This window comes from Eublepharis macularius, chromosome 8 (assembly GCF_028583425.1).
Source record: "Eublepharis macularius isolate TG4126 chromosome 8, MPM_Emac_v1.0, whole genome shotgun sequence".
Taxonomy (NCBI): domain Eukaryota; kingdom Metazoa; phylum Chordata; class Lepidosauria; order Squamata; family Eublepharidae; genus Eublepharis; species Eublepharis macularius.
In genome coordinates this window covers 54,573,758-54,598,392 of record NC_072797.1, presented here as the reverse complement: position 1 = coordinate 54,598,392, position 24,635 = coordinate 54,573,758, and the positions used below count along the sequence as shown (strand labels likewise).

The 24,635-nt window shown below is 43.7% G+C and overlaps 1 protein-coding gene across 1 annotated transcript in view; it reads left to right on the top strand.

Annotated features, from left to right (window-relative positions):
• KIAA0825 (KIAA0825 ortholog) overlaps positions 1 to 24,635 on the top strand; it is a 514,789-nt gene that overhangs the window by 158,240 nt on the left and 331,914 nt on the right. The window contains exons 8-11 of the mRNA XM_054987566.1: positions 12,277 to 12,542; positions 14,385 to 14,535; positions 19,491 to 19,681; positions 21,186 to 21,368. Of these exons, the coding sequence (XP_054843541.1) occupies positions 12,277 to 12,542; positions 14,385 to 14,535; positions 19,491 to 19,681; positions 21,186 to 21,368 (791 nt within the window). The remainder of the gene's footprint in view (positions 1 to 12,276; positions 12,543 to 14,384; positions 14,536 to 19,490; positions 19,682 to 21,185; positions 21,369 to 24,635) is intronic.

Sequence of the window (24,635 nt, the reverse complement as noted above, 5' to 3'; positions counted from 1 at the left end):
CGCGTTCCGGACCCTGCCTCCCTCACGGGGAGTTCTGGGGGCTAATCTTCGCAGATCAGCCGCCCGGTCAGGCTGCTCGGGCGCTTCCTCTCGGACATGCGGAGAGGAGCGTCCGACATGGCCGAGAAAACGAAACCGAATCGGGATACAATATTGTTTTCTAAGACCGCGTTTGGGTGCGTAGAGCAAAGCACCAGATATTTTGTTACTTGCTGTTGGGTTTACTGAGTGGAGAACTACATAAGTGCCCCTGAGGAAATGGACTATTGTGAAACAAGCTGAGCGATTCTCGCCGGCCGCTTGTAGGGCAGAGGAGAGAGAGACCCTTGTGGCTCTCACTCCAATGTGTTCTTCTCATCAATTGTAAGACATTCAGGAATAAACCACAAATGGGTTTGCAAGGTGGTTACCCGCACACAGTTGAATCTTGAATGACAATCTTCCACAAGATTCTCTCAATTGTATTGGGAGTATCGTGGATTGCAGTACATTGAGGAACAACTCGGAAGAAAGACGAGCCACAAATTCAAGTTTGAATAACTTTATTTACATGTACTGCAAGATGAAAGCTGGACATATGGACTAAGAGCTAACACGGTTTATTGTTTGAACACGGTCTATTGTTTGTATAAGATGGTTGTATAGATGTATATAATAATTGAGGATCTATATGTATGCTATGAGTGGTACTTTATGCATTTTGAATGAATAATTTGGAATAATAGTAGTTTGATGAACCTTTGTATACGTATATCTGAGTAATATATTTTGATCCAAGGGTTGGTGTTGTGAAGGCTCAGGTGGAGCAGTCCCTAACAAAAACTAACTACTACAACCTACATGGGCAGGTCTCAAAAACTACCAAAACCAAAGGGGGCTTAAAGTCCTATGAGACCCAAATCAATTATGGAATTTTTATAAATTATATAATTTTCAATTTTAAAGTGCAAGTGCAGAATATAAGTGCAAAAATATATGTATACAAAATATCATATAAATACAAAAATATCATGGACAACAATCCCATACAATATAATACAATAGCACCCCAAGCTATAAAAGTTTCAAAGTGGAAACAATGCCACAAATGTTGCAAAGTTGGTACAATGTCAAAAATCATCCCAATCCAATCCAAACCAATGCTGCACAAGAAATATATCTGTCATCACATGTAGTCACAGTCCATCAATAAACGTTCATTCGTTGTATTTTCTTTTGTAGGCAAAAAGCCCATTGGAAAGGAATCAGTAACGGGAGGAGGATCTCCAGGGAGTTGGCAATGGGTGTGCCAGCCCTTACAACATCCCGTTTTGCTTTTGCTTCTTCATAAGCCAATATTATTTGTTAATTGCGGATTCCATCTTAATCAGTTCAGACATTGGTCTTCTCATCTGTGGAGATTATGAGAATGAAATGTATATATCTGTCGCGCACAGGGCTGGGCACAGCAGGCAGGAGGCTCACTGGTACTGCAGGGCTGAACACAGCAGGCGGGAGTTCAGTATTGCAAGACAGCAAACCAGGGTCCAGGAGTCAGGCCAGGTGCCAGGGTCAGGCTATCAGTCAGGGAGTGAGAGAGCGGCAGGCAGAAGAGTAGTCAATAGGCAGGCCAAGGTCAAGTCCAAACAAGCAGTAGAGCAAGGTACACGAACGTCCAGGTAGCAGGGAGTGGCGAGCTGAGTTGCTTCCACGCTTGGTCTTCTCAGCGTCTTCCTTTATTGCTGTTCTAATGAGGGCCAGCTGTTGCCTCTCCCTCGAACAGCTCTGCCCGGCGTTGTGCTATTAGCCGGCTACTCCTCCGCCTTTCCAGAAACGCTGCCTTATCTCTAAGTTTCCTCCTTTCAGCTGGCCCCAGAGGCTCGGATTTCGCTCTAGCCCTGGGGGAGTCTTTGTCTCTTACAGCCTCTGTGGAGGTTTCTGGCTGTTCCTCGTCCCTGACAGTCTCTGCAGAAGCTCCAGGCTGTTCCTGCTGAATTCCCTCTGGAGCAGCAGCAGTAGTTTCTGACTGCTCCTCCTCTCCCATAGCTTCTGCAGGGGCTTCCGACTCCAGAGGAGATTCTGCTGGCCCTTCCTGCTCATCCTCTGAGGAGGACTCTGAGGCAGTAGGTAAGGTGGCCAGTCGGGGCTGGGGCTGACTCATGACACCATCCCCCCTCCCAAGGCCCCCTCCACCCAAGGGTCCGGGTTTGCTAGGGTAGGTCCGATGGAATTGGCGGATGAAGCGGGGTGCGTGGAGGTTCTCGGCCGGTTCCCATGATCTATCCTCGGGTCCATAGCCCTTCCATTCCACCAGGTACTGCAGACGGCCCCGGTGCCAGCAAGAGTCCACAAGCCGTTCTACCTCGTACTCTTCCTGTCTGTCCATCAGGACCGGGGGAGGCGGTGGTACAGGTTCACGGAGGGGGTGTGGAGGTGCTACCGGGGTGAGCAGGGAGCGATGGAACACGGGGTGGATCCGGAGTGTTGGCGGGAGCTCCAATCGGTAGGCAACAGGATTGATCTGGGCGGTAATTCGGTAGGGCCCGATGAACCGGTGGTCCAATTTCTGGGAGGGCCGCTGTGACTGAATGTGCCGAGTGGAAAGCCACACCGAGTCCCCCACCTTCAAAGGGTCCCCTTCCCGCCGTCGCCGGTCCGCGGTTGCTTTGTAGGCCTGTTTGGCGCGGTCTAACTGTTCCCGCAGAACCAGGTGTAGGGCCTGCAGCTCCTGGACAAAGTCATCTGCTGACGGTACTGATGAGTTTGGCGTTGTTCTGGGAAAGTAACGTGGGTGGCGTCCGTAGGTGGCCAGGAACGGGGTCTGGCGTGTGGAGGCGTGCACTGAATTGTTATACGCAAACTCGGCCATGGCTAGGAGGTCTGCCCAATCATCCTGCTGGTAGTTTATATAGCAGCGCAGGTATTGCTCCAACGTGGCATTGGTCCGCTCCGTCTGCCCATCGGACTGTGGATGATGGGCCGAGGACAGGTGAACCTGGGTTCCGAGCAGTGTCTGGAGGGCCTTCCAGAAACGTGAAGTAAATTGCACCCCCCGATCTGAGACCAGGTGCCGGGGAATCCCATGGTGCCGGAACACATTTTGGACATACTGGTATGCCAAATCTTTGGCTGTAGGCAGCGATGGGCAAGGTACGAAGTGGGCCAGCTTGGTGAATAGGTCAACAAACACCGCAATGCATGTATGCCCTTTAGAGGGTGGCAGGTCCGTGACAAAATCCATGGAAACAGTTTCCCAGGGCCCCTCGGGTGTGGGCAGCGGTTGTAACAGTCCTGTTGGCTTCCCTGGAAGGTCTTTGGCCCGCCGGCATGTATCGCAGGACTGCACGTAGCGAAACACGTCCACCCGCATACGGGGCCACCAGAAATCCCTGGACAATAGGTGCAAGGTCTTGTATCTCCCAAAGTGACCAGCTGCTAGGGTGTCATGAGCAAGCTGCAGTGCCTCCCCTCGTAGAGCACCTGGGGGAACATAGACTCGGCCTTCATATGTAAGGAGGCCCTGCTGCAGGAGGTAGCCTGGGGGGTCTGGCTGCGCGGGGTCCTGTAGTCCCTGGGTGATGCGTTGTGTCCAGGGGTCCGTGCTTTGAGCTTGCCGGATCCGATCCCGCAGGGCATCTGGGGCATTGGTGGCTGCAAAGCACTCAGGAGCCAGAATGGTTGTGGCTGGCGGCTTCTCTCCTGCCTGCCGGCTGAATTCAGGTTTCCGTGACAGGGCATCCGCCAACTTGTTCTGTGAGCCAGGGATGTATTGGATAGTAAATTGAAAGCGGGAGAAGAACAACGCCCATCGGATTTGGCGTTGCGTTAGGTTTCGGGTGGTTTGCAGATGTTCTAGGTTACGGTGGTCTGTATATACCACCACCGGGTGCCGAGCTCCCTCCAAATGGTGCCGCCAGGTCTCAAAGGCAGCCTTGATGGCCAACAGCTCCCTCTCCCAGATAGTGTAATTCTGCTCGGCTGGGGTGAGCTGTCGGGAGTAGAAGGCACATGGTTGGGACACCTCGTGGGAGGAGCGTTTTTGTGCTAAGACTGCCCCCAAAGCGGTGTCAGAGGCGTCAGCCTGCACTATGAACGGGAGGCTCGGATCTGGGTATACAAGGACCGGTCCAGTCGTAAACCGGGTCTTCAGGGTTTGAAAGGCCTGTTGGGCTTCCGGGGTCCATTGGAATGGCAGGCGGGGCCGTGTCAATCGGGTCAAGGGGACGGCTAGTGCAGCAAAGTCAGGGATGAACTGTCGGTAGTAGTTTGCAAACCCTAAGAAGCGCTGAACCTCTTTACGGTTTCGGGGAGCCTGCCAGGAGAGTACCGCCTCGACCTTAGCGGGATCCATCTGTACTCCTTGGTTGGACACTCGGTGTCCCAGGAACTCAACTTCTTCCCGGTCAAATTCGCATTTCTCGAGCTTGGCATACAACCCATGCTGCCTAAGTCTCTCCAACACAGAACACACATGCTCCCCATGCCTGGCAGGGTTGCGGGAGTAAATCAGAATGTCATCCAGGTACACGATGACATAGTGGTCGAGGAGGTCCCGGAACACGTCATTGATGAAACGCTGGAAGACCGCTGGCGCGTTACATAGGCCAAAGGGCATTACCAGGTACTCGAACTGGCCGTAACGAGTCCCAAAAGCTGTCTTCCATTCATCCCCTGACCGTATCCAGATGAGGTTATATGCTCCCCGCAGGTCTAGTTTAGTGAACCGAGTTGCTCCTCGGAGCCGCTCTAAGAGGTCAGGGATCAGAGGTAGTGGGTAGCGGTCTCTGACTGTAATCTGGTTAAGGGCCCGGTAATCGTTGCATAACCGCAAGTCCCCTCCCTTCTTTTTGACAAACAGGACTGGTGCAGATGTCGGAGAGGCTGAGGGTCGGATAAACCCCTGCGCTAGGTTTTTTGCCAAAAAGTCCTTGAGGGCCACTCGTTCTGGCTCCAACAACGAGTACAGGCGTCCGCTGGGGAGGGGTTTATCAGGAATCAGGTTGATGGCACAATCGTAGGGTCTGTGCGGAGGTAGTTGATCAGCCCCCTTCTCCTCGAACACGTCCGTGAACTCTGCATAGCGGGGCGGCAGCAGGGATCCCTGGACCTTGGCATCTGCGCTGGCGAGCAGCTTCGGGAGGGGATCCGGCTTCCTGGTCGGGAACTGGACGACTTGGCGCTTCCAGTCAATGAGTGGGTTGCTGCCCACGAGCCAGGTCAGCCCCAGCACCACCGAGAAGTGCGGCATGCAGACTACATCGAACTGGACGCGGTCCCGGTGGCCTTCCACAACTACCTCCACCAGCTCAGTCTCGTGGGTTACTGGACCGGATTTCAGTAGCCGCCCGTCGATGGCCTCCACTAGGGCAGCAACGGGTTTTTCGTGCAACGGGATGTGGTGCTGATGGGCAAACTGCCGGTCCATGAAACTCCGGGAAGCGCCGGAGTCGACCATGGCGCGGGTTTCCACGCGCCGCCCGTCTGGCAACTGGATTTCTAGGTGGAGGAGGAGGTGTCCCCCTCCAACGTCAAGGGCCCCATTGGTGTAAACCTCTCGCCCCGGTCCGCGTGGGTCCGCGAGCCTGGGCCGGTCTTTTGCGGCACCTTCTGGGTGGCGCTTTTCCGGGCAGGCGTTGGCATAGTGGCTGGCCCCGCCGCAGTACAAGCACAGCCCCTGGGTGCGTCGCCTTGCTTTCTCTGCGGCCGTAAGACGGGGTCGGGTGCCGCCCAGCTGCATGGGCTCCTCCCCTTCCGCCCCCTTAGGAGCAGTGGGGGCGGAGGAGGGGCATGCAGGCACCGGCCGGGGCACCCTTCCCCACCAGGCCCCTTCACTGCGCGCCTGTCTCCGGGCTTCCAGGCGCTGGTCAATGCGCTGGCACAGCACAACAAGGTTTTGAAGGGAACTGGGGCGTTCTGTTCGGGCTAGCTCATCTGCAACCTCATCAGACAAGCCCTCTATGAACTGGTCCTGCAGCGCTGCCTCGTTCCACGCAAGGTCCTGAGCCAGTAACTGGAATTCCGTCGCGTAGGTGGCCACGGACCCCCGTCCCTGACGGAGCCGTCGGATGCGCCGGTTGGCGCTCTCAGCCTTAACGGGGTTGGCGAAAGTTTGCTGGAGCCGCTCCACAAACCCAGTGTAGTCTTGCAGCAGTGGCGATGATTCCAGGAGCAGAGGGGTAGACCATTTGGCCGCCTGGCCTTTCAAGAGACTCAGGATGAAGCCCACCTTGGTCTTATCATCAGGAAAGTCTCGGGGGCGCAGGCTGATGTACAGCTGGCACTGGGCTAGGAAGACAGGAAACTCCTCCACATTGCCCGCGAACTTTTCTGGTGGACTCACCGGGCACTTGGGCGTGGCCGGCGGCGGCACTGCCGCAGCTTGCTGCTGAAGCTGTTGCTGGAGCTGAGCCACAGCATTGCTCAGTTGGGTTACCGTCTGCTGCAGCGTCTGGTTCTGAGCTACAAGTGCAGCAGCTGTGGCTGCATCCATGCTGCCAGTAGCTGCTGAGTTGTGAGTGGAAGCAACGTGTCACGCACAGGGCTGGGCACAGCAGGCAGGAGGCTCACTGGTACTGCAGGGCTGAACACAGCAGGCAGGAGTTCAGTATTGCAAGACAGCAAACCAGGGTCCAGGAGTCAGGCCAGGTGCCAGGGTCAGGCTATCAGTCAGGGAGTGAGAGAGCGGCAGGCAGAAGAGTAGTCAATAGGCAGGCCAAGGTCAAGTCCAAACAAGCAGTAGAGCAAGGTACACGAACGTCCAGGTAGCAGGGAGTGGCGAGCTGAGTTGCTTCCACGCTTGGTCTTCTCAGCGTCTTCCTTTATTGCTGTTCTAATGAGGGCCAGCTGTTGCCTCTCCCTCGAACAGCTCTGCCCGGCGTTGTGCTATTAGCCGGCTACTCCTCCGCCTTTCCAGAAACGCTGCCTTATCTCTAAGTTTCCTCCTTTCAGCTGGCCCCAGAGGCTCGGATTTCGCTCTAGCCCTGGGGGAGTCTTTGTCTCTTACAGCCTCTGTGGAGGTTTCTGGCTGTTCCTCGTCCCTGACAGTCTCTGCAGAAGCTCCAGGCTGTTCCTGCTGAATTCCCTCTGGAGCAGCAGCAGTAGTTTCTGACTGCTCCTCCTCTCCCATAGCTTCTGCAGGGGCTTCCGACTCCAGAGGAGATTCTGCTGGCCCTTCCTGCTCATCCTCTGAGGAGGACTCTGAGGCAGTAGGTAAGGTGGCCAGTCGGGGCTGGGGCTGACTCATGACAATATCATACATTTCATTTTATCTCTACAAGTTCCATCATAATTATATTATTTTCCACTAAGCTATTGTCACTATAAGTGTGCTTTCTTTAATTCTAATACTTCTTTACTCTCATTCATTTGATTGTGTTTTGCTAACATATAGTTCTGTATTTTATACTTCCGTTTAACCCATCTGTAAAACGGGGTCCATTTTTGTTTCCCATCATGTCTGTTTTTTTCTTTTATTAATTCTGTCAGTGTGTCCATTTCTGCCATCTCTAAGATTTTCTCTATCTGTTCTTCTTTTGTTGGTATATCTATGTTTTTCCAGTATCTGGCATATACTATTCTTGCTGCTGTTATTATATGGATTATCAAATATCTATTTTCCCTATTTAACTCCTCCGGTATTATATTTAGTAGGAGCATTTCCGGTTTAAAGGGTATATTTGTTTCTAGCACCTCTTGCAACAATTCATGTATCCCTTTCAAATATTTCTTCGCTTTTTTACATAGCCACCATATATGAAAAAGGTGCCCATTTTCTCTTTACACTTCCAGCACTTATTGGGTACTTCGGGATACATCTTTGCTAATTTTTCTGGTGTCACATACCACCTATAAAACATTTTATATAGGCTTTCTTTAAAGGTGGTTAATTTTGTTATTTTGATGTTGGCTTTCCATGTCTGTATCCACTGGTCCAGATCTGTGCCATGCCCCAGATTTTGTTCCCACTTTGCCATATGGACTTTTAAAGCCTCCTCTTCTGTCTTCAATTGTTTCATGAAGGCATATAATTTTCTTATTAGTTTTCCGTATGTTTCTAACAGCAGCTTATCAAAAGGACATTGTTCCATGTAAAATCTCTGTATTTTATCTTTAGTAAATCTGGATTCTATTTGCATTCTTAGCCACCATCCTGTCTCTATGCTCTGTTCTTTTAGTTCTTCTGTTGACTTTAGCTTGCCATTCTCCCCCAATAGCTGTTCATAGGTCTACATATTCTCCCACCTTAGTAAATTTGGTTGGGTGAATGCTTCCACTTGTTATATCCATCTTGGTGTTTTGGTATATATTTGGGTTTTTATTTTCTCCCAGACATTCATCAGAGATTTTCTTATTATGTGATCCTTAAAATATTTATGTGTATCTTTTTTTTGGTACCAGAGGTAGGCATGACATCCCAATTTAAGGTCATATCCTTATAATTTTAAAAGTCTTGACTTGCGCAATAAGATCCATTTTTTTTATCCATACCAACGTACAAGCCTTGTAGTATAACTCCCAGTCAGGTAGATCACATCCTGCTTTCTCTTTGGAGTTCTGTAGGACTTTGAATCTTATTCTTGGTCTTTTACCTTGCCATATGAATTTTGAAGTTATTTTACTTAATTCTTGAAAGTATGATTGCTTTCTTATAATTGGAATAGTCTGAAATAGGAACATGAGTTTGGGTAGTATGTTCATTTTAATTGTAGCTATTCAGCCCAAGAGAGAGAGATGCATGTCTTTCCATTTATTCAGATCTTCCTTGGCTTCTTTTAGTAATTTCTGATAGTTGTCTTCCAATAAGGAGGTAACTCTATTAGTTATGTGGATTCCTAAGTATTTCACTTTTTTTCCCCATTGAAAACCGGATTTCTTCATTAGCTTCTTGATTTGTATTTTTGTCATATTCTTGGTAATTATTTTTGTTTTTTGGTAGTTAAGTTTCATTCCTGCCATTTCATCAAATCTTAATTTCTCCATCAAGGGATCTATTGCTTCTATAGGTTCTTCCAAAATACGTATCAGGTCATCCGCAAATGCTTGTATCTTATATTCTTCTCCTTTTATTTTTGTTCCTTTTATTTCTTTCGTCTTTCTAATTTCATTGTTTAGCACTTCCAATGTCAGGATGAATAGAAGTGGCGATAGAGGGCATCCCTGTCTTGTTCCTTTTTCTATTTTTATACTTTCTGTTAAGTCCCCATTCATACTTATTTTTGCCTTTTGTTCTGTATATATCATTTGGATCATATTTACAAATTTGGCTCCACTTTTCATCTCTTTTAGTTGTTCTACCATAAACTTCCAGTTAACGTTGTCAAAGGCTTTCTCTGTGTCCAGAAAAATTAAAGCCATTTGTTTTTCTGGAGGTGCTTCGTAATGTTCTAGGATATTTAATACTATTCTAATGTTATTTCTTAACTGTCTTCTTGGTAGAAAACCCATTTGGTCTTGGTGAATTATTTGATTTAATATCTTTTTCAGCCTAGCTTCTATTATTGTGGCAAATATTTTATAATCCACATTTAACAATGAAATGGGTCTATAGTTCTTGATTTCTTTGGGGTCTCTATCTTCTTTATGGATTAGTGATATAGTTGCTTCATTCCATGAATCTGGAATCTTCCCGCTTTCATAAATTTTTTCCAACAGCTGTTTAAAGGGTATTGCCAAGCATTCTTCAAATGTTTTATAGTATTCCTATGGGAGTCCATCCGGTCCTGGTGTTTTACCTCTATTTTAGTTTGCGATTGCTTCAGTTATCTCCCTTATAGTAAATGGGTCATTTAATATTCTGCATTGCTCATCCGTTAACTTCGTATTTGTAGTTAATTTCAGGTAGTCCTTCTCTTTTTCTGGGCAGATTTCTACCTTCTGGTATAGTTGTTTATAAAATTTTCCTACGATCTTTTAAAAATCTTCCATATTTCTCTATTCCTTGTTCATATTTTAATGTATTTATTATTCTTTTCGTTGATTCTTTCCAAATTTTATATACTAACCATCTTCCTGGTTTGTTTGCATTTTCTAAATAATTTTGTCTTGCAAATTTAATCTTTTTTGCAATTTCTTCCATCAAGCATTCATTAATTTGGTGCTGCAATATTTTTGTTTTTGTTTTCAGATCTTGTACTGTAGGGTTTTTCTTTAATCCGTCTTCATTCTTCATATTCTTTGTCAATTGTTTTCTCTTTCCTTTGCTGGGCAGCAAACCTTATTGCTAATCCTCTAAAGAAGGCCTTACTTGTGTCCCACACCATTGCCATGGCAATTTCTGGTTGTGTATTTAGCTTGAAAAATACTTCCTGTTCTTTCTTTGTTTCTTCCACGAAGTTTTTATTTTTCAACTGGAATATGTTCAATCTCCAGTTATACTTTTTTAAATAGATCCTATCATTATCACCATTAGTGGGTTGTGGTCCGCAAAGGTTCTTGGCAATATATCCACCTCCATTACATCCTTTATCAGGGTTGCAGAAGCCCAGCACATGTCTATTCTTGACCATGATTCATATCTCTGTGAATAGAAGGTATAGTCCCTTGTTGGATATTTTGTTCTCCAGACATCTACTAAGTTATATTCTTCTGCCATTTGTAAAAAATTTCTTGAGAGTTGCATTGATCCTCTCTTTGTCAGTTTGGAAACTTTTTTGTCCGTTTTTCTGTCGAATACTGCGTTAAAGTCCCCCATTCAACACTATTTGGAATAGTCATAGTTTCTTATTACTTGCTGTATTGTTCTAAAAAAACCTTCTTGATGATCATTCGGTGCATATAGATTTATTAATAGTATTCTCTTTCCCTCTTTTTGGAACTCTGTTAGCAGTAGTCTTCTGATGCATCTTCTGATGCATATACCAATTTTGGATCATATTCTTCCTTGATATATGTTACAAGGCCTCTCTTTTCTTACTTTGGTCCGAAGCTGCAAAACTTTACCCCAATTTTTTACATTCCAACAATCTCTGCTCACTCTTTCTAATATGTGTCTCTTGCAAACAAATTATGTCTACTTTTAACTTCTTAAGCTGTGCATATGTTCTCTTCCTTTTTTGCGATGAGTTTAATCCATTAATGTTTATAGAGAGCAACTTCATTTGCTCCCTATCCATTTCCCAATTCTGGTTTATTACCATTTTTTTCTTCTGTCCTCTTTTTTTCCATGGGGATAATTTAGTTCTTTCCTCTAATTCCGATTCTGATTCCTTTGATCTTTCTTGTGAGATCTTTCTCTCCTGATTTCTTTGTTTTTTTCTTCTCCCTTGTCCCTTTCTTAAGGTTTCGCCCTTGCCTGTCTAGAAAGTCTCTTGCTTTGTGTATGGAATCAATCTTAAATCTCTGGCTATTGTATGTAAAAAGGAGGCCTTCTGGCATGAGCCATCTGCAGGTGATTTTGTTTTGAGTCAATACTGAGGAGAGAAAATAATACTCTGTTTTGTATCATACTCCATGGTACCTCTTTAAGTATCTATTTCATTTCCTTTTATATTTAAGGTTTTGTATCTCTCCTTCAATATTATTTCTCTCATCCTTCTCCTTGTAAATTTCATATGCGCCTCTCTTGGTAGCTTGTTTTCCCTGCTTCTCCTTTGAAAGCAAAGGGAGAATGATACTTAAGCTTCCACTGATGCCTTTTCCCCCATCTGTGATTCAGATACATTTTTACTGTGCTATAATGTGTTGTTTTAATTTTATATAAAATTAAAGGTAAAGTTAAAACTAATGCTACTTGCACCTAAATTAGACATGTTGGCCCTAAACCAGTGTGTGTCTGTAATGTATGCACTAAAGACTGCATTCATTATTGCTCCACGCCTGCCACCCCTTCTCCATTACTGGTAAAACTGAAATGATAAATAGTGTTAAGCACATGTGAAGAACCTTGCTGGATCAGACCAGCGGTCCATCTAGACCAGCATAGTGGACAACCATTTACTCTGGAGGGCCAACAACAGAGCAGAGAGACCAAGGCTATCTCCGAATGTTGCCGCCTGGCATTAGTATTCAGAGATCTACTGTTTGATTCTCCTCTGGACCCTTTAAAAAAATCAGTGTGACATTTCCTACTCCAGTACTCTTCTCATTTTTAAAAAAATATTTTTTTCTAGCAAATAGCTCCTAGTTGTATTTTCTGGGAGTTTTTGCATTGTATGTTTTACCTTTTAATATCAGAAAGTGAAATGGTTATAAAACATAAATGTATTTGTTATATGACAAGTACAAATTGGTTTTACTGTACATAAATTAAACATTGCTGTAAAATAAAAAACAACCAAATTTCTCATTTCTTTTCCTTAGTTTTGTTCTGACATCCTAGAAGAACTTGACACATTGCTTCCACTGGCTTTGGCATGCAGAGATGAATCTCTTCAGGAAATAAGATCAAACTTTGTAGAGGCTTCCTGCAAAATAGCAACAGCTGTTCTGGAAAGGTTGGAGGAGAGAATTAAAGATGTCCCTTCCAGAGCTCCAATCCAGAACTTGTATGCCATTCTCTCCACAGCAGTGCATGTCTATCAACATTTCAAGATATATCATAACTTAATGAAAGAGAAGAGTAGGAAGTGAGTCTCCTCTGTTCTGTGGTTTAATGAACCATGAAGTGCATGTTTATGAAATTATTTCATTTAGTAGTAGAACAGATTCCTTAAAAACAAAACAGAACTTCAGAACTAAATGCAATTTATTGTCTTCTGTATTGATTTTCTTTTCTTTTTTTTGTAATGTCTTTCTTGGCATGTTTGTAGTTTTCAGCCTTCATACTCCACTGGAACAGCAGTCTCAAACTCACTGCCTGCATTTAGATGTCATGAACAAACCCCAGTTTGTTGACAACAGGCCTAGCAATGCCTAGCAATGCTCTCACGCCCTCCACTCACACACTATGCTGAGATTGAAGGCTTCCTCATTTACAACTAACTGCAATTTGTTGTGACATCCACAGTGGGTTGTTTAGCAAATTGCAGTTTGTTTTTTGCCTAATAATTAGGATTTTCGGTTAGGATTAATCTGTATATCACATTGTATTGTCGAAGGCTTTAACGGCCGGAGAACGATGGTTGTTGTGGGTTTTCCGGACTGTATTGCCGTGGTCTTGGCATTGTAGTTCCTGACGTTTCGCCAGCAGCTGTGGCTGGCATCTTCAGAGGTGTAGCACCAAAAGACAGAGACCTCTCAGTGTCACAGTGTGGAAAAGATGTTGGCAGGTCATTTGTATCTACTCAGGAGGGGTGGGGTTGAGCTGAGTCATCCTGTAAGGGTTTCCCAGGGTGTGGAAATGCTAATGGCGGGAGGCTTCACTGTATCCTGAGGAGGTTCTTTTGCATATGGATTGGTGCTTGATGTGCTAATCTTCTCTGCAGGGCTATTGTCGAGTATAGAGTGTTTTGTTAGCCTGGTGTTTTTCAGAACTGGAAACCATGCTCTGTTCATTCTTAAGGTTTCTTCTTTCCTGTTGAAGTTTTGCTTATGCTTGTGAATTTCAATGTCTTCCCTGTGCAGTCTGACAAAGTAGTTGGAAGTGTTGTCCAGTATTTTGGTGTCCTGGAATAAGATACTGTGCCCTGTTTGAGTTAGGCTATGTTCAGCCACTGCTGTTTTTTCAGGTTGTCCAAGTCTGCAGTGTCTTTCATGTTCTTTTATTCTTGTCTGGATGCTACGCTTTGTGGTCCCGATGTAAACTTGTCCACAGCTGCAGGGTATACGGTATACTCCTGCAGAGGTGAGGGGGTCTCTACTGTCTTTTGCTGATCGTAGCATCTGTTGTATTTTTCGGGTGGGTCTGAATACTGCTTGAAGGTTATGCTTTTTCATAAGCTTTCCCCTCCCGCCATTAGCATTCCACACCCTGGGAAACCCTTACAGGATGACTTAGCTCAACCCCACCCCTCCTGTGTAGATACAAATGACCTGCCAACATCTTTTCCACACTGTGACACTGAGAGGTTGGTGCTACACCTCTGAAGATGCCAGCCACAGCTGCTGGCGAAACGTCAGGAACTACAATGCCAAGACCACGGCAATACAGCCCGGAAAACCTACAACAACCAATGTATATCACATTGTTTAGAAATTAGCATTTAGAATGGCACTTTGTATTTCAGTAGCAGCAAAATAGCTATCCAAGATTATGACAGGAGTGGGTTTTTTTTTCAAATAGTGGATTGACAGTTCTGTTTGCTTAACGCAGAAGTACAGTACATATTTGTTAAACAGCAGATGTACATTTTCAAAGAGCCTCTGTAACAAAGACCAGATTTTAAAGTCAATGTGGGTTTGAATTCAAGAACTAAGAGGAAATGAATGATTGATACTTAATAATCCAAACCATTTGTAGAACTGTAGATTGATACCTCCTACTGCACTAGCCTTAAATCTTTCTCTCTTTGATCATTCCATTTAAACAGGCCTTTATTCCTGGTGCCTCTCCAGCAATATCAGGAACTGATCAGCGTTCTGCAATTTCAAGTTAAAAACTACTGCATCAGAGTTTGTGCTACGAGCATTTTACAGGATGCCGAGAGTCACTATTGGGATGACTACAAAGCTTTTTATGAGGTGTGAGCTTAACTTTTTTTATCTTTCTTTTTTACATGCTTTGTCTTACTCTTTTCTGCTTTCTGAGTAATTTGAAACATAACTTCAGCACTACCTGAAGTCAAAGTTGTGTTGGCTGTAGTTCTGTAACAGTTGCTCATGAAAATATCTCACTGTGGTAAGAGTTCTTTAGACACATGTGCAACAGGATAGATTGAAATTTCAGTGTTATCTTCAATATAACAATATTGAGAGAATCTAGTTGCAGTTTAAGACTACTCAGCCATTCTCATGCTTTATCAGCCCAAGGTCTCTAATTTTGATTAAAATATTTGTCTAAGACCCCAAAGTTCTTCCCTCCTCTTCTCTTTCACTGGTGCCTGCCACATGCTGGGTAGTTTCTTTTCAAAATGCACGTGGTAAGCTGTTTGGTCCTCCAGGCAAGGAGCAAGCCCTAGCCACCACATGGCCCTTCAGCAGTGGTCCCAGACTCAAAGTCCAGAGTAAGGCAGTGTAATCCAAAGGAAGTCAAACAGCAGTCCAAAGTCCAACTCAATGTAATCCAAAGGGAAAGTCCTAAAGTGATTCAAGGGCCAGGTAACAAGGTTCTAAGGAGTGGCGACAAAGTGGTCAGGCAACTTGTAGGCTAGCCAGAATGATTGCAAACCTTCTAACCACATTGATTCCAGCCTCACTGCAGCCTGAAATAGCGTATTTCCCTCCAGGTGATGCTGGGCCCCACATTAGGTTCCTCTCCAGAAGCTGAGTAAGTTCTTCTACTCATGAGGAGTAGTGGGCCCCAAGTCCTGCAATGACTCATTGGTCTCTCCTGGCACTTTCACAGCAGAGGGGAAGCCTTGGGCCACCAAGCATGCACTCTTGCACTTGGTGCAGACCTTAGCCCTAGCCCTTCTCCTTTTCTGTTCCTGGATTCCTGGAGGAGACTGTGACAGGTCTGGCATTGGGTGGGTCCATTCTGGGGCCATCTGGCTTGAGGGCCTTCTGACTCAGGGACTGGTGTCAGTACTGGTTCAGGGTCCATTTGGGAGGCCCTGAGGGACCTGCCTTACAGGAGTGCTCTGTCAAGGTGGGGCTTGGGGGCAGGCAGTGCTCCTTTGATGATGCAATATCTGGGCAGTCCACAACACCAACTGTGTATGCATCGTGGAGGCTTCCATCCTCTTATTTCCTCATAACAACATAGTGAGAACAGTATCAGATATGCAATAAAAACAAGTTTAAGAACATATATACTACAAATGCATGGCTTATAAGGTCATGTCTCAGAGGGTCTGATTCTCTAGGGACACAACTTAAAACTCACCACTTGACAAGAAGTTATTTTGTGCTAGAGGTAGTAAGAGATTTCGTATTGGCAATGTCTGCTTTTCTAATCAGCTTAACGGGTGAGAAGGTTTGAAATTTTTTTCAGAGCTTCTCATAGAAATACAAGAAGACTATCATCCCATAAATCCTGAACTTCTAGTATTGAATTGAGAGCCGTAGTTGACTATGAATGCAGAGTGGTGTTCGTCTATCACCTATATCACCTATCTGAAATTTGGAAAACAGATTTAACTACGTAAAGCGTGGCTCCTTGAATATATCATCATCATCTTACATACAAATAGCCAAGTAGCCCTGATCTGTGGATGCATAAATCCAGAGACTGGAGCCATGAACGGACAAGACAGATGTTCCTACACACCTGAAAAATCACCCAGATTTGCATAAAAATCTGAAGTCTTAAAAAAAATATATGGAGGGGGAGGTTAAAATTGATAAAAGGAATGCCTATAGCTTTAACCCGATGGCCTCAGTGGCTGTTGCTGTTCCATGGCTGTTTTGGCTTCTGAGAGGGGATTCAGTGGGGCCGGGCTCAGAAGCAACCATTGGGCAGCTTGATACCACATGGCTTGCATGATTCACCCAAGCCCAGCTGCTTCATACTGTTCAACAGCTGCCAAACCACAGAGGCCAGTATAGTGGTTAGAGTTTCAGTGTCGGATCTCAGGGACCAGGTTCAAATTCCCACTCTGCCATGAAGCTTGCTGGGTGACCTTGAGCCTGTCACACACACTTACTTTAAGATATTTCAGAGGGCTGTTAAGATAAAATGGAAGAGAATAATGTAAGAATAATGTAAGCTGCTTTGGGTTCCCATTGTAGAGAATGGTGACGGTGGAAAGTGCTGTCAAGTCATAGCTGATTTACAATAACACCTGCTTTGATTTTCAAGGCAAGGGACTAACAGAGGTAGTTTGCCATTGCCTACTAATGCAACTTTAGTCTTCTTTGAGGTCTCCCATACAATTACTAATCAAGGTTTACCACCATACTTAGCTTCCAAAATCTGACAAGATCAAGGTCAGGGCATTGTAGAGAATGGTGGAATATACATATAGTAAAAAATAATAAATATAACTGAAGATGGGGGCAGATAAAAGCTTGGTTGGTGGGTAGGGAGAAGGAAGCAGGGAAAGCTGAGGATATGGGGATTGCCAGGAGCAATGAAAGAGAAAATAGTGGGGAAGGAGAAAATAAGATCCCCCCCACACACACACACACACAAACACACTGCAAGTACTTGTAAGTCTCCTACCTTTATGTCTTCTAAAATTTAGTTCTATATTTGAGCAATTACCTTGTTCATCTAGCTCAGGGCAGTATTTTAAATTCATTTAAAGCATCTGGCATAATTTTGAAAACTTGACTTCAAATTGTCAAAAAATAAACTTGTCTGTTTACAGATTATATTGAGTAGTTTATCTAATACTGCCCAGCTGCCTATTCACTGACATACAATTTAAATGAAAGCTAACAGCTGTCTTATTGTATGAAGCTTGCAAAAATAGTAGATGTTTATCTGTTTTAATACTTACAAGTAACAACAAATAGCAAACAGGAAAAAATTAATTCAAAGCTCTAATAAGTACTTTTAAACTAATCACACTGCTTATTATTAAGTTTACCCGTTGAGATAATATAATGTGAGATGTCTTTAATAATAAGGAAGGGTAATATATATTGGTCTGTGGAACTTCAGATTGTTTATGAAACAAGTTTTATGAATAACTACATTGAAGTACTTAAATACCATAATATAGAATACATTGTAAGTAGAAGATACAGTATATTTAAATATATTGAAGGAGACTTAAAATCTTACTAAAATGATCTTGTTTCAAAATGCTTAAAATTCACTGGATAATATGAATGAAAACATAATTTTTTATGTTTGCTACAGCAGGTGATTTACTCATAATACTTTCATATTAGTTTATTACCATTGCTGAATACCTACAATAGTTAATTATTTTATTAGCATATCATAAAATACACACACGTTAAAATACAAAACATTAATAAAGTGTCCACATATAATCATTTGAGTAGATACAAATGACCTACATCTTTTCCACACTGTGACACTGAGAGATCTCTGTCTTTTGGTGCTACACCTCTGAAGATGCCAGCCACAGCTGCTGGCGAAACGTCAGGAACTACAATGCCAAGACCACGGCAATACAGCCCGGAAAACCCCCAACAACCATATAATCATTTGATTTGATAATAATCTTAGAAACATAATATGCCAAGATCCGTATCAGTAAGGTTATTTTTTGATAGCTATACTCCATTACAGTGACCCGTAATAACAAAACTGTATAGTATATTACCTATTAGACAGGAAATTATTATAATCTCTGGTTTCAGACTACATTTGTATGAAAAAATCTGCCAAAACATTAAAATGTGCAGATCTTAGACTGTTAAATTTATTTCTGGTATTTTTAAAACATAATAAAGAGATATCAGCCTATTTTTAAAAGAATCCTAACAATGAACACTTACATATCCAGCAAGTTGTATTGAATACACTACCAACACTTCTATTGTTCTTTCAGCTATAGGTAAATAGGACAATGTCATAATCTGTCAGTTTATGTAAGTACATGAGCAATCTCATTAACTGGATGTTCAGGTATGAGAAGTTGCTTCTGTTTTGCCAAGGCAGGATAAAAGTTTCCAGCAACTACTGGTCTGTGGTCCAAAGTAAGGCTTATGGTGATATACAGTTTATTTACTACATTTATATCCTGCCTTTCATCCACAAAACTTGATGGTTTATATAAGGTTAAGATATCTGAATGATTTCCCATCAGGGTGCTGCTGACCAGGTGCAGACGTAATTAGTTTCAGCAAGGCTGCTATATGATTCAAATCTCTCTGAACTTCTGTGGGCACCATCTGTCTGTCTGCCACTACTACTCCTAGTTCCATGAGTAATATTAAGCTAAACTTTACATGTAAACATTGATATTAATTCTCTCATTGGAAATTATTGGCTCAGGCTGTTTAGTAGGGAAGAGGGGAATCTAGAGATGTATTAGTTGCAAAGAAATATATTCTAGCCGCTAACAAAAGCCTGAACAGGAATCTTGGGATAGGGGAATATTTGGCATGCAAGTGAAGATTGGGTGAAGCCTTAGCTCTGACATATGTGGAATAAGTTATGAACTGAGGGCTGCTAAGGAAATACAGTTTGGGACTGGTTCTGTGGAAACTGCCTCACAGTTGGTCAATCTTGCAGTTAAATTTTCACAGATAGTGAATGTATGTACTGACAAAAATTGTCATTTTGGAAGTGAAATATTAAAGATATGGAGACAAATTTATAATAGTTCAGATGTTTGTGGTTTGAATTTTTGAAAGAACCCTGGTTTACTGAAATAGAACATGGTGTGTGTGTGTGTGTGTGTGTGTGTGTGTGTGTGTGAGAGAGAGAGAGAGAGAGAGAGAGAGAGAGAGAGAGAGAGAGATGTTTTACATCTTGTGAGGATTCTGTTCTGATAGTTCAGCATTTCAAATTATTTAGCAATTTCCTTTCAGCCTGAATGGATTAGTTTCACTGAATCCAAGTTGACGTTTGGGAAGATGTGTTTCTATTGTTTAACCTTTGGTGGTTTTGCCAGGGGGAAAGATGTTCATTCTCTGTCCAGATGTGGCATTATTTCTGCTGTGCTCTTCATCATGATCTATGGACTGTTCTACCCCCTGTGTTAGCCCAGGAGATTCTAACAGAAGTGCTAGAAGAATCTTTGGCAATCTTGACTAACAGATATTTTCAAGCCCATACCAGTTACAAAAGAACGTCACAGATAAGGTAATAATTTATTAGTACTTTATTATTAATTTCATATTTTGTTGTTCTGTACCTGAATATAAAACCATCTGACTAAAATCCAAAACAGAATTAAGTGTGTGTGTGTGTGTGTGTGTGTGTGTGTGTGTGTGTGTGTGTGTGAGAGAGAGAGAGAGAGAGAGAGAGAGAGAGAGAGAGAGAGAGAGAGAGAGAGAGAGAACTAAGTTAATCTTGATGCTTATAGAACTGTTGAAGACTTCTGGGAAGATGCTTTTCTCTTTGAGAAACCATGCCATCCATACTTTGCCCAAACATGAACTTTATTGTGTTGTTTCTTATCTGCTTTTCCGCATCTTAACTTTGATGGAGAGTACCTCATTAAATTGTTGGTTGTGAACATGACATACAGGGAATGAGACACTAAAAACTATTATAGAAAGTGGACACACAGAAGCAACGGTGCCCGGACTTACCCGGGCGCCGGTTTGCTGCCCGCGGGGCCGCCGGGGGAGGCTGGAGGTGAGCGGGAGCGCTGCTGCGCGGCTGCCTCCGCGCCAGCCAATCAAATTCAAACGGCTCCCGGCCAATCAGGTCGGGGCGGACTGGAGGGCCGAAGTCTTCCCTCCGGTCCGCCTGGCTGGTACTTACGGTAGGCAGCCGCGTGGGAGCCCCACTTCCTTCCAGCGACGCGAAGCCCCTCCCTCCCTTCCCTTTTGTTGGTTAATTCTGTTATCGTTTGTCACAACGTTTGGGGGGCGGTTTGGCATTGGGATCCGATCCCTCTGGGGGGGAGATGGGCCCAGAGGCCACATCAAACCCCTCTTTTACAGGGGATTCCCATAAGGAATTCAGGGAGCGAAGCCAGAGGGCGGGGCCCAGCTCGGGGGCCCGGCCCACGATGGCGCGCTCCCTGGTGGCCGGGGGGACAGCAAGGGGTGTACACCCGTCTGCCCCCACTAACGGCCATCCCTCGGTTTCCCCCCCACAGCCTGGGCCTGTGGGGGCCGGAGGGATTGACTGGCAGGCGGGTCAGTCAATGTCGGGATCCGATCCCCATGCGGGCCATTGCTCCTTGTCACTGTAACCAATAAAGTTGTGGCCTTGTTAACTCCAGTAATTGTCTCTGTGTTTTGTTTTGCGCCGCTCCGGGCCTCGGCCGGCGTCCCTTAGCGCTGGGCTGCAAGTGAATGTTACAAAATATCCATGTTAATTGGTCCAATATTAGAAGAGTTTTAATTTAATAAAAAAGAGGTCAACTACAAGGCTGAAGTTGAGCAAATTCATTCCCCCAATTTCACACATTTTCCAACATATGGGTACAAAATGTACTGCTAAGGGTCACAGAACCTCTGGGAACTGTGTGGAGGATAAATGCCACAGTGCTTTCATTTAATTAATTGTGCCTCAGGACCCTGATGACTTTCAAGAAAACAAAGATTTTTTTGTTTTATACTAATTACATCACATTATGGATTATACTGCATTTTTTTCAAAACTTTCAGGACTTTTGTTTTGTCTCTTACAGAATAGATGCTACAGCAATTCTGATGACCTGTGAAAACATGCTGTGGTCAATTTGTGGCTCAGTGCAAGAACTCTTGAGTCCACATCAAGACAAAAATCCTTACATTTACAAAATACACAAGCATTGTAATGGTCTTCTTACAACAGCTGTCATTTTAACTGTCCCAATGAAAAATCTGTATGAGTAAGTGTGAATTTAATATTTTAATATAAACATGCATTTTATTAGGAATATTAACTGCCCATCCATCCTTGTGTGGTGGCTGTTTTCCGATATGGTGATGACATATCAATCTGTTCTATTTATGAAGAAAGCGGCAGTTTACTAGGTAAGAACTTAATTTTTAAGATGCTTTTACTCTTTTGTTTGCATTTTGTAACCTGCCTTCAGTCAGTTATGTTGAGAAAAACTGAACATATAAAGCAACTAGTATTTCACAATTTTACTGAGGTATTCATAAATAGTTTTACTCCCACATGAATGGAGTCACTTTCACATAAGATTTTCTTATATATTTCAGGGTACACCTGTAGAAAGCTTACAATGCATAATTAAAATTAACCGGGTCGTTTCCCCACATCTTAAAAATAGCACCCGACTCATGGAATCATCACTGCCTGCATCCGGGTGACATCAGAAATCACGCAAAGAAGCCACCAGTGTTCCATGAGTGGGGCACTATTTTTAAGACATGGATAAATGGCCCTGGTCTTTTTAGTTTATCTGTTAACTTCATGAGATTCCTTAGCATAATTCCATAAAATAACTATTCTGAAAGGAAAAGCATTGAACAAGGAGTCACACCAAATCATAATTCAAAATGTTCTAAGAAAGAAGAGTGTATTTGGTTGTTGTGGATTTTCCGGACTGTATAGCCGTGGTCTTGGCATTGTAGTTCCTGACGGTTCGCCAGCAGCTGTGACTGGCATCTTCAGAGGTGTAGCACCAAAAGACAGAGATCTCTCAGTGAGGTCCTACATCTCTGAAGATGCCAGTCACAGCTGCTGGCGTCAGGAACTACAGTGCCAAGACCACGGCTATACAGCCTGGAAAATCCACAACAACCATCGTTCTCCGGCTGTGAAAGCCTTCGACAATAAGAGTGTATTTTTTCATATTTAACTAACAGAACTTTAAATTAATTTCTGTACTGAGGAAGAACTTATGTTCCTTCCCATTCTTCATGTATTTCTGTGCTGATATAGAGTCCTTCCCTTTTATATATAAAACAAAGCAACATTCCTGTTTCTAAATTTAAATACTGTGGATTTAACATATTATGAATAGAGGGAGGCACGAACCAGAAAAAACCCAAACCGTATGGTTCATGGTTCATCGCATTTCACGAACCACGAACTGTCACGAACTTGCCCCAGTTCGTGAACCAATTTGTTTGGTTTGTGAAAATGTCACTTCCAGGTGAGCAGAAGGTCACTTGAAGGCCACTTCTGGGTCAGCAGGAAATCCATCCCTTGTTGCCTAGGAAACTGATTGATTGGCACCAGGCTGTCTGCAGTGATGAACTAGAAAAAGAACCAAATGAACCAGCCTAAAGTTCATGGCGGTTCATCAGAAATGGGATCTGATGAATCGCCGGCTCGTGAACTACGAACCAGCCTGGTTCGTCACAAACTTTGGTTTGTATTTCAGTTCATGCCCATCTCTAATTATGAAGTTTCCAGCGATCATCACAACAAACTTAGTATTGATCAGTCAATAGTTGTACAAAAATACAACATATTCTATAAACATGTGCTAGCAAAAGCCATCTTTGTTTCTGAAGATTAGGTTTGATGCAAAGTGCAAAAAAAGCAGGAGACAAGTCAGGAAGATTACTATAAATTTAAGAAATCTAGTAATGTTACTACATGAACAATATACCTTAATTCAAAGTGTAGACATAGCATCATTCTTAGGCATAAGAAGTACTGTGGTATCTGACAATCTTTGGCTGACCTGATTGAGGCATCCACTAGCAAAGAGACAAGATCTTTTTGGAGGTCATTAACAGGTCATTAGTTCAAAGAAAACAAAATACAGATAATTGTATCTCCTGTAATAAGTGGGTAGAACACTTTACATCTTTATATGTAGCTGATTTCTCTTCCGTAGTGTTGAGACTATGTTGGATTGTAAAGACAAATATTACTTGGTCCCCAGCTATGGAAGCTCACATCTTGAATCTTATTGCTGGTTTAAAGGCAGGCAAGGTGGCAGGTTCTGATTGGATACCACCTAATTTAATCAAGGATTTTGCCACTTCGTGGACCCCAACTTTGACAGTCTTGTTTCAGATAATTGATTATTCTTGACAATTTTTTGTGACCTGGCAAGAGGCTGTAGTGGTTCCTATTTATAAAAAGGGGGATAAACTCTACCTGAAGAATTACAGACCTATAAGCTTGTTGTCATCTTTTGGGAAACTTTATGCAAGCCACTTACTCATTAAGTTGAAAACTTGGATGGATTCGGAACAACTGTTGGGAATAGAAGAAGCTGGAATTCAAAGGGGTATGTCAACAGCAGATCATTTTGTGGCCCTTGCACATATGGATTAGAAATATATTAGAACTAAACAGGGTAGGTTATATGTTCCTTTCTTTGACCTAAAAGCTGCATTCAATATGGTCCTTTGGGATAGACTCTGAGAGAACCTATGCAGGACAGGTATACCAGTTAGGTTACTCTTTTTTATCAGTCATCTTTATTTCTTTATTATTTATTTTATTTTATTTATTTCACATTTTTATTCCACCCTCCCCACGAGCGGGCTCAAGGCGGATCACAACCCATTAAAATACAATAAAATTCCATTTCCATAAACCATTTAAAAACATCATTAAAATAAAAACTTATTTCTAGTTATACAGTCAGCCTTACAAACTAAAACAGGATGGTGGGCAGCCTTCGCAGGAAGGGTTAGATTTTATACACCCCCTGTTGTTTCAGGCTGGCGGAGGCCCAGGCCTCAGCCATGTACCTGGCAGAACAGCTCTGTCTTACAGGCTCGGCCAAAAGATAGTAGGTCTTGCCAGGCCCTTGTCTCAGTAGACAGAGCGTTCCACCAGGTGGGAGCCAGGATTGAAAAGGCCCTGGCTCTGGTCAAGGCTAAGCAGGCCTCCTTGGGGCCAGGAACCACCAACAGCTGTTTATCTCCAATAAACAGCTGTTTATTGTCCTCCGGGGAATATATGGGGAGAGATGGTCCCACAGATACACTGGTCCCAGTCCACATAGGTCAGTACCAAAACCTTGAATCTGATCCAGTACTCCACAGGCAACCAATGCAGCTCGCGTAATATTGGTGTTATATGTGCCCCATTTGACATTCTCATAATAACTCATTTTGTACCAGCTGTAATCTCCAGGTCAGGCTCAAGGGCAGCCCTGTGTAGAGCGAGTTGCAGTAATCTCATCTAGAGATGACCGTTGCCTGGATCACTGTAGTTA